The 12,162-nt window shown below is 49.1% G+C and overlaps 1 protein-coding gene across 1 annotated transcript in view; it reads right to left on the bottom strand.

Annotated features, from left to right (window-relative positions):
- USP7 (ubiquitin specific peptidase 7) overlaps window positions 1-12,162 on the bottom strand; it is a gene marked incomplete at both ends in the record, with an annotated part of 51,766 nt that overhangs the window by 23,487 nt on the left and 16,117 nt on the right. The window contains one exon of the mRNA XM_084249631.1: window positions 2,884-2,988. Coding sequence (XP_084105757.1) covers window positions 2,884-2,988 — 105 coding nt within the window. The remainder of the gene's footprint in view (window positions 1-2,883; window positions 2,989-12,162) is intronic.

Genomic DNA, 12,162 nt, shown 5'->3' with positions numbered 1-12,162 from the left:
ATTGTGCAGAACTATTTTATCCAGAGACGCTACCTGCTTGGGTGGCGCTGACATTAGCCAGCATTTATTTCATTGCACCATGTATCTTTCTATTTTTTTAAAAAAAGATTTATTTATTTATTTGTTTGTTTATTTATTCATTCATTCAAGCACTGGGTACAGTCAGAAGCGCAGGAGGGTGAGAGAATTCACCAGAGCCAGAGCGGGGAACAGAACAGGCAGACTGACCAAGTACACTGCTGAAGGGAGCAGCGGGCGCAGCAGGAGGGATCTGCGCGCATTGTGGGGCCCTCGCTGGCAGCCAGAGATCGAAGCGGCGCTGCAGAGGCTGCGGGCAGCTTCGCAGCCCAGTTCTCAACCACTGCGCCACCGGGGAGGCCCGCACCATGTATCTTTCTACTTAAGGGACAGGAGGCCTAAGGCTGTGCCAAATGTAGCCACCATAACCTCTGTCAGCAGCTTCTGACATCTCCAGAGGCGCAGCGGTGCTCAGCCCGCAGCGTGCCTGTGAGCATACCAACAGAACCTGCACAGGATAGAGGCAGGTGCGCCAGCCTGGGCTTCCCTTGCATGAAAAAGTAGAAGAAATAATATTTTGGGCTTTTTAAAATCAGAACACTTCGCTGAAATTTTCTCAAAGGTATGCTTATCATTTTATCAAACTTTAATTACTCATTTTAAGAAGACTTTGCTTCTCAAATCCTAGTTAATTACCAGGAATTACTTTTGTGGCTACCAATGATCTTAATCTAGACCCATCAAAACCTGCAGAGTTTACTGCCTTTGCTCTAAAATTTCTTGGGATCATCTAAGGAAGTAAGAATTAAGAATTAAGAAACTAAGATCAAAGTAGAGCAGGTAGGTACAACTAGAAAGTGATTCTAAGACTTGCCTGCCCTTTTGTGTCAGCAGGGTTTTTGAACTTCGGCCCTGAACACTTTTTGTAATCTGGGTTGTTGACCATTTAAACTGTGGCACAAGAAATGTCCCGTATTAAGGGGCCCATTCTGCACAGCTGATCATCGACAACCCCAACCCAACCCAGTGCAATCCAGGTGTTCACCCTGCTAGAAGATGTTAAAAGCAGATTCAGTAAGGTGTGTGTGTGGGGGGGGGTGTTTAAAGTCCAGAGTCCTGGGGGCCGTGCTGCAGTAAAGTGGCTTGCTGAACCAGCACTCTTCAAACTTCCAGACTCCTGAGTACTTGCTGGACACACTGGGAAACGCTGCCCTCGTCTCAGACCTCTGTTCCTAGAACCAGAGTCCCCTCCCTCCCACCCTCGCCATCAAATGGGTAAGACTTCTCAGTGTCATGCTCCCGGGCCTTTGAAAAGGCACCCCATCTTCCAGACCAGGGAGAAAGTACTCCTGGAGACCACTCAACCTTTTCTCGTACTTGCACCACTTGCAATTCACAACAGGGGCACTGCCACAATTCTATGATTTAGCACCATTTTCTATGAATAATTTAGTGAAATTTGCCTCAAAGGGAGATGGGTTATTTTCTGTACACCACAGATCTCAAATGAGGCCACCAGGAGGCAGGTGGCAACGTCTAAAGGCATACTCAGTAGTTGGGACAAAGCGGGGGACACTGGCATCCTATAAAGCAAGGGACAGCCCCCCCTGGCAACAGAGCCAAAGTGCCTTTATCTACACCTACACCTCCTCCTGAGACCTTCGCCTAAAAGCTCCCGCGGGAAGATTAGCACAGCACTTACTCTGGGAAGAGTTGGAGCTGCTCAGGGTGGGTGGACCCAAAAGTGCATCCAAGAGGCCTCCGACTCACACCTGGCGCCTAAGACCTGCCTTGCCTCCCCAAGTGCACTGAGTCACTTTTGGCACTCGGGTGCCTAAAATCCAACCAAGAGCCCAGCAACCACAGAGACCACTCCCACACGTTGCCCTGGGTCTGCGTGGACAGTGCACTCCACAGGTAACAAAGCAGCGGGGTTCAGACCACGCCTCTTTACCTTCCTCAGATATTGCCTCAGCCAGCTGCCAGGGGGAAAGCCGCACTGTGAGACAACTCTCAGCTACGGCTGCAGTTTCTCATGGAGGCTCAACTTTTGGCAGGAGGTCTGAACAGCAGTCCTTCTGGTGGTGCAGCCCGTGGCTGATGGTCTCTTTCAACTGCCCCGTTACTCCCCTGGGAAGGACACAACCCTCATGAGGATGGATGGACATGCTTTTGACAGAACACGGTTTCATATTACACTGCAAGATTCCAGGGCTGCATAAAGCGGCTGTGGCCGCCACGCTACCATCTCACACTTCAGTTTGGACCGTGCAAAAGCACAGGTCATGCGATCTGATAAATTACTATAAAGAAGAAATAGCCCAGAAAGAAAGTGATTTCCTAGGCACAAAATGTCCATGCATACACTTTTTCACATAGAAGATACAGACTAAAAGTTAAGTGTAGGAGAATGAAGCCCAAAACTCAAATGTGATTTCATACCTGAGGGGAGAGTAAGAGGAATCACCAGCTACAGACACTGACGTGATGCCCCCACAGTGAGGACGCAATGGAAAGCCAAGCTCCAATGCCTAAGTGTCCTGCCACAAACTCACAGGAAAAGGACGGCAGACCTGTTCTGAAACTAACAGTGGCTAGAAAACTGTAGGCCTGAGTAAATACCCATTGATAACAAACTTCTGTAAACCCGTTGGTTGCAGCCGGGGAGAATCAACTGACCTTGAAGTTTGTGGGCAATCTTTGAATTCAAAACCAAAACAAATATCTACACTTTCCTCAGATACAACCTTCTGAAAAGTACCTACTCTTAAGAGACTCAGAAATGCTCAAGGCATGTGCATCGCATCTGTTCGTGTTTCTGACAGTTTCCTGCCCAACGTAAGAAAGCAACCCGTGTGTACTCACCATCCTCCATGTCTTCCTCTGTGTTGTTATGCCCATCGCTCATGGCTACATTCCCGTTGATAACAGGGTTTTGAGTAATTCTTGGTGGGTCATCTGTATCTCCAGCTTTAAAGGAAGCAAAGAAATTGCATGATTTTTACCTTTCTAGCTTGGATTAAACAGAGCACTCCCTCCCTGCCGGTCCCCTCCCAGATTCAGTTATCCTTGTTTAACTGGTCCAAAAATACTACATACACACATACAAAAAAGAAAGAGACCATATTTGCTTTTAATTATGTGAATTATGTGAATGTACATATATTGTTATTGTTCCTATTGTTAATTTCTCACTCTGCCTAATTTATAAATTAAACTGGTTCACAGGTATGCATGAACAGGAAAAAAAAATTATACAATAGGGTTCAAGCCATCCATGCTTTCAGGGACCTACTGGGGTCTTGGAACACATTCTCTAAGGATAAGGAGAGACTTATCTGTAAGCAAAAAAACATTTTTATTTTTGATAACTCCGAGACACTAATAAGTTCCAACTGTGTCAAAATAAACTCAGTCAATCCAAAAGTATTTAACAGTGAACTTCTGCTTTCAAAATGCTAAATGGAATTTGAATATATACTATACCACACAATAATCTGCTCCATTTGCATGCAATGATATTTATTTGGAAATTGGTTATCTATTCATTAACACTCAATCTTAGGGAAAACTTTGCTTTACTAAATATGTACAATTCAGTGTACACTAGAACTTTTCCTGTGGACTTTTCCTGTCAGTGCCTTAAAACAAGGTGCACAATTGCTGTACAAAGCATAAATCCACCAAAGGCAGGACTGGCGGGGCTTGGGAAAGGGAGCGCGAGCGAAACAGGGGAAGGTCCTGGGGAAGACGGGCATGTATGGAGCATCCAGAAAGACTCAAGAAACTAATAAAATGGCTTTGTCACTGTAAATGATTGTGGAAATTTGGACTGAAAAACATTTACATATAATCAGACACATGGATTCAAAATTTTAAACGCCAGAAATGGCAGATATAAGGTGTAGGCCCCAACTGTACCATTCTCATCGCTATTCCACTGACTTAAAAACAATCGTCTTATACGACAAGGTGCATGATTTGAAAGGAAATGAGTTAGGATATAAACAGCCAGAAGGCCACACTTCACATCGCAACCTCCTGCTTCCACACGTTAGAACAGCTAGCTGCAACTATCACTGGCCTCCATAGCACTGCCTTTGTAGTCGGCTTTCCCTGACACACAGACATTCCAATAGAAAGCGGGCTCAGCTACAAACCAGATGTGGTTTTTAAAATAGTTACACAGTTGGGTCCTTGACTTCCAACATTTCAGAACCTTCCCACCACGTGGGGGGGGGGGGGGGGAGTGATCTAATTCAGCACCACGGATAGCGCTCTTCCCTTTCCCTCACTAGACACTCTCCAGAACCCAAACTACCAAGGGCACTGTACACACACATTTATATACACATTATATCAACTACCCTTCACCCCAAGCATCTCTACGCATATCTCAGAAATCCTGGGAAGCCAAGAACCAGGTATTACCACCAGATTTAGACAGGCCATTTCTAATCTTGATACTCTTAAGTTGCTTATTGCTTATTAAATACCAATATACTTGCTATCAAACACAGGGCCTCCCCTGGTGGCACAGCAGTTGAGCGCTGGGCTGCGAAGCTGCCTGCAGCCTCTGTAGCACCGGTTCGATCCCAGGCCGCTGCGACAGCCGCCGGCGAGGGTCCCACATGGCGCTCAGACCTCTCCTGCCGCCCGCTGCTCCCCTCAGCAGTGTATTTCGTCAATCTGCCTGTTCTGTTCCCCACTCTGTCTCTGGTGAATCCTCTCACCCTCCCGCACTTCTGACTGCACTCAGAGCTTGTATAAATAATTAATTTAAAAAAAAAGCTATCAAAGACATGTACATTTTTTAAAGAATATACTCTTTTTAAAATTTCTTTATTTTTTAAAAGATTTATTTTCATTTACACAAGAACTGGGGTACAGTCCAGAGTGCGGGAGGGTGAGAGGATTCACCAGAGACAGAGTGGGGAAAAGAACAGGCAGACTGACTGAAATACACTGCTGAGGGGAGCAGCGGGGAGACAAGAGGTCTGCTGCGCCATGTGGGAATCCCCCTGGCCGGCAGGGATCGAACTGGTGCTGCAGAGGCTGCGGACAGCTTCACAGCGCTGTGCTCAACCCGCTGCACCACCGGGGAGGCCCCACACGTACATTTTTTTTTAAACTGGCCCCTTGATTACCACATCCTGACACAAAATTTGGGGGAGTAGAAAACAGAGATATCCTTTTTTGCCGCTGGTTAACTTTCAAACATTAAAAAAAAAAGTATTTTGAAATGTCTTTCACCAACATTTATCCTCCTTAATTAATTATATCAAATCATAAATATTTTGAAGAAAACCTCCCTGAAGATCTATGAAATAAATAAATGGTGTATTCCAACCTAGCAGTTTCTTAAAAAGGTTCTCAAGGTACTATATGCAAAGTTCTTTATGTTTTTTTAAAAATTAAGGCATCAAACAATATGATCATATAACCTTTGTTATAAAGGAAGAAGAATGGGTTGGGATAAGAAAATACACACTTCCCCCTACATAGGTCAAACACTGGGTATAAGAAGCCAGGATTTTTAGAAGCAGCAGAGTGATTTCTCCATTGATACATGCACCCACCCCCCATGAATGGACTGTTAACCTTAAATTTGCTTGATGTATGCCTGGTATTTTTCATTTAGAGTGTCAGTTCAAATCCTGAATTGATGTATGGCTTGTAGTGCACAAATGCAGAATGACACAATTCTCTGTATACGAAACAGAGCGTGGCTCCTAAAACTAGGAGGTAATGAATGTAAATGAAAGCAGGCTAAGACAGAATTACAACTGATCCATAATTCCGAAGATCCTGATACAAGTGAACTCAGATGACAGCAGAGAGAAGGCAGCTTGTTTCGCTGGCTTGCTCTAGAAGTGATGGGAATAATAAAAACCAGGGTCAACTCAAGATATCCACGGATCACCATCTACAATACCTCACAGTGTGGGGTGGGAGGATGAACAACTGTACCCCAGTTCTCCATAAGCATGACTCATTCAAGATGGTGACTGGAGATAGCCTAGTGTTTTACGAGCAAACCCACTCTAGTGTGAGGACAGGATGTCTCCCTGGCAGCTGCCCCCTGAGAGGCCAGGCAAGACCTCTCAGGTGAGAACTGGGCTCTCCTGAGCAATTCCCATCCTTTATACACGTGCCACGGCCACGTGCTGGACAGGTCCATTTGCGCTTTTCTCCCTGTCACAGGCATGGCAGTGAAATGGCGAGAAGGCACTAGTTTGTCCACCATGTACATGAGGGACCTGATCATAGACAGGCCCTGGAAAGCTCCCAGTCATCGGCCACAGGGCCTCTGCAGAAGTTGGCAGCCCAAGTCTAGTTCCCAAGGGACAGAAGATCCAGTTACAACAGGATCCTCATAAATGAGCTGGTTCAGAAGCAAGAGGATTAAAAATTTAATTAAGACTTGGTAAGTCCCTGGACCAGAATTAAATGATGAAATCACCCAATACCCACCGAAGTCTGTACTGGGCCTCCAGAAATACAAGAGACTGCCTTCGCATCAAAGGATGTGTGCAGAGTGGCGTGCGCATACACACACACATACACACACACACACACCCCACTTGGTGCTATAGGATCTGATGAACCACCTCCTTGAATCTCCCCCAGACGCATTAGTTCTCATTTGGTCAAACATGAACTACAACACTTATTTTTTAAGACATAACCACCTCAAACAAAATTGGGGATGTCTTTGGCGTAAGCACCAATGAAAAGACAGAATGCCTCAAATAAACAGACAAAAATAAGGTCCTATATGCCACATGTCTGTAGGAAAAAAATAATTATTCTCAAATACACATATGACTCCCAGAAAGACAGGCCACTTGCATTGTTCCTGATTAGCAGGCCCTTCGAGAGGTGATTTATATACATGTATGTGTATATACAGCCATACATAAAGCGCGCGCACGCGCACGCACACATACACACAGAGCACCACCTTTAAAGAGTGACTTTAGAAACACAAAAGGCCACCTGGCCAGTTATAAGGCTGTATTTCTTCCTCTCTGAGGGTGCCTATGCCTGTATTTGGTTTTTCTTCTCCTTGACTTCCATCTGTGACGTCATAGCACAGAACCCCTAGCCCAAGAGCGCTGGCAATCACTATGGAAATGATGGTCTTGAATCTCACCCCTGGATGAGATAACAGAGGAGGCAGAACAACTCCCATTTGCTGGCTTTGACATTTTCTATTACTGCACAAAGATTTCTCAAACCTCTCTGGAAAAGGCCTGGGGTTTAGGGGAGGGGATAGCACCAACTACCACAATAAACCCCACAGCCCTCCAGCCCATGCGCTGCCACCTGGCGGCACCCCAGCCACAAAGACCAGCCACGCCTCGGGTTCCTCCTCCAACTTTCCAACCAGTGACTACAACCTAGTGAGCAAAATCCACTGGGCAAAAGGGGCAAAACACGGGGAATCCCAACAAAGAACACAGGGCTAACTCAGTCCCTGGAGATTGACCTGCACATCTAGGTCTCACCCATTAGCCCCGAATTCCAAGTCAGAGCCCCTGGGAGAGTCTCTTCTCTCCCCTGGCGCTGAACCCATTTGAAAGACTACTACATTAAAGAGAGGCTACTGAGGTTAAGTTAGAACATTAGTATCTTTCTGCACATTCTTTTCTTAATCGGCAATCCCAAACATATTTCAGAACAACAGTTTAAAGTGTCGGTATTGGTTCTGGAAATCTGTCAGCAGCGCAGGGACCCCACTCTGAACTCCTGAGTCACCTTCTCGTCCAAGCCTGTGGATCCCCGCCATGTCTGCATGGCTCTGCAGCAGAATCTGCTGGGGCTGGGGGAGGGGGGTTCTCTCCACATCAGAGTGACTGCATAGAACCTCTGGGCGCCCCACCTCAGCATTCCTTTTGATTTAAAGCTCCCCACAAAATTCTTGTTTTAGGACCAGAAACTTACTCAAGCGACGTCATCAATTTACACAGTCACCTGCAAAATGTCACATGGTCCAAGAACAGAAAAGGGCCTCGACGGGAGCCTGGAGTCTGGGTACCAGCCCCTAGCTGGTGCAGAGCACACACGGCGCTGACTTCGCTGTAAGTCTAAGCCAAAGAAAAGCTTTTTAAAAAGACAAAACAGAAAACCCTCAGCTGACACAAAATCTCTAAGGAAAAATTCTGAACGTTCACATGAATGTGTCCTGGGACATGAAATGCAACCCCCGCCCCCACACAGCTCTCCAGGAGCACGAGGGGCCCGAACAGCAGCAGGACAGGAAAGCTCCTGGGTGGTCACTCACTGGACGCTGGTGACAGCCAGGCCCAGCACAGATGTTACCGCCAAAGCATCTCAAGCCCCTGGGGGAGGAGTGAGGGAGCCCTCTACCCCCTTTACAAAGGCCCCCGCAGGCTGGGAGCAGCCACCACCACACCAGGGTCCCCGCGGGGCACCCGGGCACTCCAGAGGGAGCCAGGGCTGCAGGGCACTGAAGCAACCGCTCCACTTTCTCTGCTTTTGCTCCACAGATAGTGCGTGCGCCCCTGTGGCCATCTTCTCCAGGAGGAAAGCTGCTGTGGCTGCGTAGCTGCAGGCTCCAAGCAGACCAGAGACTCTGGACAGGAAGAGAAAGAAAAAGCCCCGAAGCAGCAAGAAGGCTGAAGTTCTTTCACTACGTCTGCTTTTATAAATGCCTCCTCTCAGAACAGCCTTCACGATGCCTAATCTACACTCTGGCGCGGGATCGCTCCAATTTCATTTTTTGGATTAAACTTGAGATAATGATAGATTCATTTCTGCTTTACCCAGTTTCCCCACAATAGTACCATTCTCAAAACCAGGGAACAGCATCCAGAGCCAGGAGCCAGCCGTGGATGAAACACTAATTCTGTCCCTGACAGCAGCTCTTGTTTGTGACTCGGCCACGTCTGTGCCCCCAGCCGGGACCCTCACGGCTCCAGCACAAGCGCCTGGGCTGCCCTCACATCACCCCAAGCTCCCGCGCTGATTCTCTTGCATCAAGGCTGCCACGTGAAGGGACGTGTGATGTTTAAGCTCTGAAGTTGCCTTTTCTCCCTCAGCACAGTCCCCTTGGAGCCCACACCGGTCTCCACACATGCTCAGAGCCGGCCCTGGGGGGACAGGACCAGGCCCGCCACTCACCCACTGCCTCCGGGCTCTGTCCAGCCCTGGCGAGGCGCTACAAAAGCTGCTATCAACATTTTTGTACAGGTCCTGGCCTCTCCTTTCCACTTTTGGATTTTAAAGACTAAAAGCCCCCTGCAACAAGGCAGACACTGGGTGCAGAGATGAGTGAGGGCAAAGAATGGCCTCCCGCTGCGAGCCTAAAGCGGAGCTGCTGCTGCCGTGGCTGCCGCTCTCTGCGTGTCTCCTGAGGCGCGCACTCGCCGAGTACACGCACTTCTCACCAGCAGAGCACAGCACACTCGCCCCGGATGGCCCACGACCACAGCCATGTCATTTCACACTCCCTCACACTGTCCCGCAGAGACTGTCCCAGCCACTTTCTTTACCTTTTTTTGGAGGCCACTCTGAATAACCAACAGCAGACGTGTCTCTGCTCTCAATGATTTCTGTCTGGCTGCGTACTGTCTAAGTCTTCTCCAGTGGCTGCCACACCCTTACCCAAAAGCAGCCCCCCAGCTCTGCAGGCAGGCGCAGCCACACGACCTGCCTCTGCAAAGCTCACTTGCCCTCAGAACCCTGCCTCTCACTCACATTTACTTGTCAGGATTCAAATAAATCGATATCCTGATGTTCTGGCCCACAAAATATCCACCCACGGAGACCTAGCGCTGAGAGCGGCAGGTGCAGCAGACCCCACGGTGAGAGGCAGGATGGCTGACAGGTCCAGACTGAGCACAACTGGGCACTGGCCATCACAAAGAGAGAGGAGGGGGTGCTCTGAACAGGCACCCAGCACAGTGGCTGGCTGGTGGATACCCACAGAAACAGGCATGCTGGCAATGGGACCTGCCCCAAGAATCCAGAAACTCCTAAGAGCCAGGACACTTCTGGACATCCAGGAAACATAACAATTCTTTGGGGAAAGCTATTGTAGTAAAGTCCACTCCAGCCCCACTGAGATTCTTCTTTGGCAAAGCTGGGCCTCAGAAGGGACCACAGAGTAGAGTGCTGGACAGAACTTGGAGGCAACAGAGGGGTACAGTTCTGAAAAGGAGAGAAGGCAAGGTCTGTGCCGCCTCTGCTCTCCCCAGGTCCAGGAGCTGGACTTTCCTCCCTTCAACACTCAGCCACCCCTGCGGGGAAGGAAGAGGTGCTGTCTGACTACTGGCTCCCCTCCATCACAGACAAAGCCCCACTCGCGGCCCCCAGAAAGCCAGATGCGCCGGGCCTCACTTCAGAAGCAGGCAAGTTCTGAATGTGTTCGAAGTGGAAAACTCCAGCTCTTCTTCAAAAAGATCATTTCTAGTCTATTATCCTTACATGACCAAGGACTCCATGCACCCCGCATTGATGGTGCAGTTACAGTAACAATGCTCTAAGACATTCTGATCACCTACTGGCCTTACACATCTTCTGCAGGTAGGGACATGGGGGAAGGCCCGCTTTTGCAGCGGAGGCTGGGCAGAGCCAACCCCTCTCAGAAGTTAGTCCATCACTTACAGGCAGCTCTTCCTACCCACTTCCATCTATGCAAGTGTCTTTTACTGTCCTATCCCTTTTCTAATAAACCTGCTCTATAAATATCAAAAAAGAAGAAGAAGAAGAAGAAGTTAGTCAACCACTTATCAAGCGCCCTGCACGTGCCCAGAGGGGGAGAAGAGGCGGAGCTGGCTGCAGTGAGGGGAAACAGCAAAGCAGCACAGCCCTGCTTAGACATGCACACTCAGCCGCGGGAAGGAGGTGACACCTGGGCTGAGACCACAGAATGAAGAGTAGCCGGCGGGCGGAGATCCCGGGCAGCACATTCTAGACGGAGGAGCAAGGGCTGCGGACAGACAGCAGCTGGAGGCGAGGCAGGAGAAAGGTGGGCAGGGCCATGGCCACAGAGTACTGGAGGACTCTGAATTTCACTCTCAAAAGTTCCCACTGGGCATGGATCCCTTCCAGCGTGAAGAGGAAGTGACCCACGGCGCTGGAGGCACGGTGACATCCCACCAGCTCTCCCATCACAAGCCGAGACCCAGGTCGCACGCCTGGCCCACCCGTGCACCCACTGGCACGTCTGCTCTGACCACATCAGGCTGGAGCGGCCCAGCAGAAGCCGGTGTGTTCTGCAGAGCGGCATGGTGGAGGACGGTGTGCGGTTCATTTACTCTCTTGCCTGCAGCATCCACGAATCCTCTGCCCTTCACTAACAGCACCACACCTCCAAGGAGTTCTGCTTTGATCATTTTCACACAATTAGGCTGGGACCCCAGCGCAGGCCACAGCCCTGTCCTCCTGACCCAGCTCTTCTTCGCTCCTGCTTCTGGTGGGTCAGGGCCACCCCAGCTGCTAAGTCGTGGAGCCTAAACGTTCAAAGCAGACCCGCTGGACTGAAACCCACCAGCTAGTGCTAGAATCTGAAATATTCCGGATTTAAATTAGTTATATGAAAATAAAGGCCCCCAAAAGGCCACACATAAACGTTCGTTCCTTAAATAAAACTGTTTGGGGCTTTCACAGTTTGTAAACGTGACCTGTTCCCTAGAGGACCGCCCCTATCCCTGACGGGGCGGGGCTGGGCACGGCACCCAGAGGGGAACAGACCCAGCGAGGAGCCCAGATCACGCTGGGCGGCTTCCCTCCACATGGCCCTTCCCAGGCAGCCTCACCCTGCGTGCGTGGGAAGAGGGCCAGCAGAGACAGCTTCCCGGAGCTCCAGGAGGGCTGGCATCCCAGAGAGAGTTCCTGAAGTTCACACGGAACCAATCCGACTACAGCATGGAGAAGCTGCTAGGAAGCACGCATGGCGGGTGTACAGACATAGGCGCATTTCCCCCTAGTTAACTGGTTTTGACCAAGAAGACAAGTGAAAAAGACCTGGAAATGCCCACTGACACTGAGGGTCTGCAAAAAGGGCAGTGTCAAAAGCAGCTGGAGCGTAAATTCTGTTGGTTTTTCTCCCCAGAGGCAGTATTATCTAATACCAAAAAGTCAGATATCCTTTCACTCAAAATGACATTTCCTGGA

This window comes from Talpa europaea (genome assembly GCF_964194135.1).
Source record: "Talpa europaea genome assembly, chromosome: 12".
In the NCBI taxonomy this organism is placed as follows: domain Eukaryota; kingdom Metazoa; phylum Chordata; class Mammalia; order Eulipotyphla; family Talpidae; genus Talpa; species Talpa europaea.
The sequence above is the reverse complement of the archived record's forward strand: the minus strand, read 5'-3'. Positions and strand labels throughout refer to the sequence as shown.